Consider the following 5,060-nt stretch of genomic DNA (forward strand, 5'->3'; position numbering starts at 1 on the left):
ATTTTTCCTTTCTCTTTGGAGTGTTACAAGCTCTTGGTGCATAAAGAAGATCTGTAAAGTTGCAAAGACTAAAGTCTCAAATCCAAAGATATATTCTTTATATAAGTTAAGAGTCAGCCACGCCTACCTAAAACGGCTCGTTCTAACACGCCCCCACATATCTACATCACTATGTGGGAAGATTTGCATAACGCCGCCCAAATGTTCACGCAAAGAAAGAAGGCGTAACTTTTATTCTCGCTGTAGTATTGTTGCCGCCGCCGCCATGTCGTGAAGGCACTGTGTGATTCGTTGTGAAAGCGAAACTACTTTGTTTGGCCTTCCAAAAGAGGACGTCATCATGCCTGGAGCTGATCCGTGCTGGTTGCTGAGGAAATACTACAACTTTGCGCTGTGGATCGCCGGATCGGCTTGTGGGCGAAGCGGAACCCAGCCCGGGGTCTGCACGTGTGGTTGCCGCAAGCCCGCCGGACGCTCCTTCGTCGAATCCGCCGCGTCTGCTCACTCTAGCCCTGCGGCCGTTCCTCACTTTATCCCCCGGCTTCCGCTCACTCTAGGCTGCCGTGTGTGACGCTGTTTCGTTGTGAAAGCGAAACTACTTTGTTTGGTCTTCCAAAAATGGACACGACTAGAAATCAGTGGTTAAGTTGTATTTACAACACTGTTCCAGAACACTTCAACCCAACAGACAGGGTTTTACGTTTACGCACCGCGATGCAACGCAACGTGTAAAAAGACAGTATAAGTCATTATAATCCATAATTATGTCCCCACTGGATGCAATGAATGCCTCGTTTATAATGGGTTTTCATGTTTTTGAATCATTGCTCTGGCCTGACGGCATCATCACAGTATGGTAGGGGCGTAACATTTCCGTCACACGCTTGAGGTATTCGGCCAATCACAACACTCTGGATAGCTGGCCAATCACAGCTTTTTCAGACCAATGAGCTTTGTAAAAATCGACGCGTTTTAGAAAGGCGGGGCATAGAGGAGAAACAATAATGTACAGTATGTGGAAAATAATGTGTTTTTTTAACCTTAAACCGCATAAACACATTTCATTACACCAAATGCACAAAATAATGTTCTTTTTAGCAGCATCATATGACCCCTTTAAAACTTTGCCTAACCTTTTCCTAATGCACAGAAATCCTGACATTCACAAACACACGCAAAAAAAGGAGGAAATGCCTGGAGCGTCCCTCCCTAGCTTCTCATCATCACAGCAAGAGCTACGTTGCAGAAGTCCACTGACATACTAACACACACATAAACACAGAGGAAGAGCAAAGGATTTATTAAACCTGAAAAGGAAACATGGGCTTATTTAAGTCCATAATATAGGCGTGTCTTTTAAATGTAAGCCCTTTTGAACTTAACATCAACCAAATTTCATGAATAAACCATGCATGCTTTTATAAAAATGACATATTGCTTATTTAAAGTCTAAATTAAGGATGAATGATATATCATAAATCATCTAATAGTTTTGCTGGAATCCTACATTGTGATATACATTAGTTCTCACTGAATTCACGTTCTCTGCATTTTGCTTCACAGGCAGATTATTTGGCTGTGTAATATTTAATGTTTTAAATATTCTGAAGGAAATACAGACAGTTCTTTTACGCTGAGGAGCCGATCCTGAAATACACAAACTTTAGAAATGGCATTAAAGGAATCCATGTGCAAATATGAACAAAAATGTCAAAGTATCACTATTTTAAACCCACACTGCAATAAATGTCAACAGCTTAGTGTTATTTGGTGTTAGTTAAAGGTTATATTGGAAGATTGTATTAGTTTTATTAGCATTAACTTCAGGGGGTCAAGATTAAGTACTGCTTCCTAATATAACCTGTTTAAACTGTCTTGGCTCAAACTCTGGAAAAGTCTTCGGGTAAATATTAGACTTGGAAAGAATTTCCAGTAGGCGGTGCTATAACAAACCAAATACAGCCAATCTGAAATATAAATGTGAAATCGTGAAGTTTCTTGTTTTATACATTACTACTCAAAATTTCGGTAAGATTTTGTAATTCATTTTTCTTTTATTCAGAAAGGACATATTACATTGATCAAAAGTGACAGACATTCATAACATAAAATATTTTTGTTTCAAATTCTGTTATTTTAAACTCTATTCATCTAAAAATCCTGAAATAAAATGTATCACACTTTCCACAAAAATATTAAGCAATAGAACAGTTTTCAACATTGATAATAATAAGAAATGTTTCTTGAGCACCAAATATTAGAATGTTAGCATATTAGAATGAAGGATCTTGTGATCTTGGAACTAAGTGTTTTATTTCATTTTTTTCTGACATGTTGGTGTTATATCTTTATATGTTATATATTTCACTTGGATGTTATAAGTTGCACTGAGTAAATACAGCTGGATAAAACAAAAACTGTGTCCGTCTTCATTTCAGGCTGCAAAGCAACAAAATGTGATTATTTTAAAGGGGGTGGGATTCTTTTCTATAACCACATAACAGAAAACAAAGAAACTGTCAAAAAACAAACCCTTGGATCTATTGATGAACAGACTGATCACATTGGCACAGATTCATAACATAGATCTGAAGACATAAATAAGGTCCTTTAAACTGATTTAAAGTCTTTATTTTCTAGAATTCATATGACTTATTCACATTATTTGCACACTCTCATTGTTTGAAAGAGGAGCTTGTGAATGTATCTAGCAGAGAATGCTGCAGACCAACAAAATTATGAACAATGATTTAAACATGCATCTAAATACAAAAAGAATAAAGAAGAACAGCAGAAACATAAACAATTTGTGACAAAAGCTCCATGGTCTTTGTCATTTGACGGGATTATCTTTATCTGGACGAAAAAGAACAAACAAGCATTCATAAGGTTCACCTGAAGTGACACAAATTGTCAAAAGATCTGAATAGTAATTAAACTCACAATGATTATTTATGCTCATTCATAAACATCCTTCTTGTTTGCGATGTACTGAACAATCTCTTGTGGTGTCATCAACTTCTCTGCTTCAGCATCAGGGATTTCAAAACCTGTACGTGAAAGCAAACACTTTATCAACTGGGTACTAGATATATACATCCATAACCAAGTATAAAAAGTCCTTATACACCAGAAAAACCAATGCATACATTCAAATAAAACATCAATATAAAGCAAAGGTCATAATGGGAGAAACATTATGCTTGAAATTAGAATATAAACTATTGTAAATGCAATTACATACCAAATTCATCTTCCATGGCCATGATGATCTCCACCTGGTCTAAACTGTCCAATCCCAAATCCTTCATGAAGTGAGATGTAGCCTGAAGCTAATAAGTCAAATACTTTTAAAATATCATCAAGCACACTTAATTTGCTGTACGCAATATATTTGAAGATCATTTGAAATATTTCAGAAATATTTTACCTTCTCAGGGTTGATCTTGTCATAGAGCTTCAGGACATAGAGGACACGGTCATGGATAGTCTCTAGGGTTAATGGGGGCAAGTCACCATACTGCCTCCATTGCAAGACCTGAAATGAGCTGCTGGAGATCTACAAAAGAAAACAAAACATCCTAGAAAATACATTTTACAACGATTATTTAAGACAGACAACTGGAGCAGTATTATTTTAGTATTAGTTGTTTTGTTTTGAATTGTTATTTCTATTTAGCTTTAGTTTATTGATTCAGTTTTAGTAATGTTAACACTTCAGCTTAAAACTCACCGGTTTCACTTAGTTGCCAAGGCAACATTTAAAAAATATATATTATTATTTTAAGTTTTTCATTTAATATTTATATTTCCAATTTCAGTTAACAAAAACGATTCCAACAGTTTTAGCTAACCATAACAACACTGAACTGGAGGTTCAGTTCAATAATAGCCGCTGATACATGAGTATTATGATGAGGTAATAAGTAAATTATATATTTGTTAAATGTCATAGAACGTAGATGTGAAAGAAAGATGCAGCAAACATACTATACACACACAGTACACAGAATATATAGACAGTTAAAAATACAGAAACTTTTAAACGATTATAAAGGTATACATACAATCTTGCAATGCATACATGTATATAAACCATTGTAATTATAAAAACCAGAACTGATTACTGCAAAAGAGATCATTAAAAAACAAACCATATTACAGACCAGTCTCTATTCAGCCACATAATAACATTTGAAGTTAAATTAGAAACATTATCCTTAATGGTAGATGCAGCTCATTTGGTTCAAACGTATTTTCTGGCTGCATATATAATACACTGAAATGAGGCTGAAGTCATTCTAACTAAAGGCACGGGTAGGTCATTGGATGTCATGAGTCAATAACTAATACACACCTGCGCCAGCGGAGATTTATGTCCATTAGTCAGATATGAAAATGTTCGGTCATGGGTGAGCGGAGCTGCTGTTAATGTCGCGGTAGTATTGATACGATTAAAATATACAGAACGGTGGTTCAGTGGTCGGACACACCGGGCAATGATGCGCGCCGCCATGTTTCTCAATCCGCTCCCACAATGCACGAGACTGCCACTGCGCATGCGCGACACACTGACTCCAAAATTCGTTTTCGAATTGATACTTTTTTATTTTTTATCTATAAATGTAACTTAAGTAAATGTTTAACTTTAATATCAATAAATAAACTACATTTCATGTTAGTACATATTACCACAATAAAAGAAAATCAATCGTCAACTATAAGCGAAGTTGTCATCTTTTCCCTCTTTATTAATGCGGTATGTTGTGTGTATTATACACACGCACGCACGCACACATCTCACATCCATCATATAAACGGGACTATGAATGCTTCGTTACATATTAGTAGGGGACAAAAAAAATATATAGTTTGACATTTTCTCAGCTAAAAACTTTAATCTCAACATTAAAAGTGTTTAAAAAGGGGTCATATGATGTTGCTAAAAAGAACATTATTTTGTGTATTTGGTGTAATGAAATGTGTTTATGCGGTTTAAGGTTAAAAAACACATGATTGTCCACATACTGTACATTATTGTTTCTCCTCTATGCACCGCC

General features: G+C 35.7%; 1 protein-coding gene across 3 annotated transcripts; it reads right to left on the reverse strand.

Annotated features, from left to right (window-relative positions):
* Positions 1-2,420: 2,420 nt before the first annotated feature.
* On the reverse strand, positions 2,421-4,562 carry LOC107590767 (acyl carrier protein, mitochondrial-like). Of its 3 annotated transcripts, none has more exons than XM_016279672.1 (5): positions 4,358-4,562; positions 3,431-3,559; positions 3,245-3,332; positions 2,944-3,050; positions 2,421-2,439 (listed from the first exon to the last, which is right to left on the reverse strand). In XM_016279672.1, exons 1-4 carry the CDS (start codon positions 4,559-4,561, stop codon positions 2,959-2,961), a joined length of 513 nt encoding a protein of 170 aa, XP_016135158.1. In that variant the 5' UTR covers position 4,562; the 3' UTR covers positions 2,421-2,439; positions 2,944-2,958. The 3 variants fall into 3 exon arrangements, with proteins under 3 accessions (XP_016135158.1, XP_016135157.1, XP_016135156.1); XM_016279671.1 differs by having other exon boundaries at positions 2,423-2,856; XM_016279670.1 differs by having other exon boundaries at positions 2,423-3,050.
* Between the last annotated feature and the right edge of the window lie 498 nt (positions 4,563-5,060).

Source organism: Sinocyclocheilus grahami, unplaced genomic scaffold (genome assembly GCF_001515645.1).
Source record: "Sinocyclocheilus grahami isolate Dianchi unplaced genomic scaffold, SAMN03320097.WGS_v1.1 scaffold132.1, whole genome shotgun sequence".
Taxonomy (NCBI): domain Eukaryota; kingdom Metazoa; phylum Chordata; class Actinopteri; order Cypriniformes; family Cyprinidae; genus Sinocyclocheilus; species Sinocyclocheilus grahami.

What these genes read in the sequence shown, in the direction of transcription:
- LOC107590767 (XM_016279672.1), bottom strand. Translation starts at nt 4,561, where the DNA reads ATGCGCAGTGGCAGTCTCGTGCATTGTGGGAGCGGATTGAGAAACATG. An exon ending in ATAAATCTCCGCTGGCGCAG is followed by an intron (nt 3,560 to 4,357) that starts GTGTGTATTAGT and finishes TTTCTTTTGTAG; the next exon opens with ATCTCCAGCAGCTCATTTCA. An exon ending in GGCCATGGAAGATGAATTTG is followed by an intron (nt 3,051 to 3,244) that starts GTATGTAATTGC and finishes TTTCACGTACAG; the next exon opens with GTTTTGAAATCCCTGATGCT.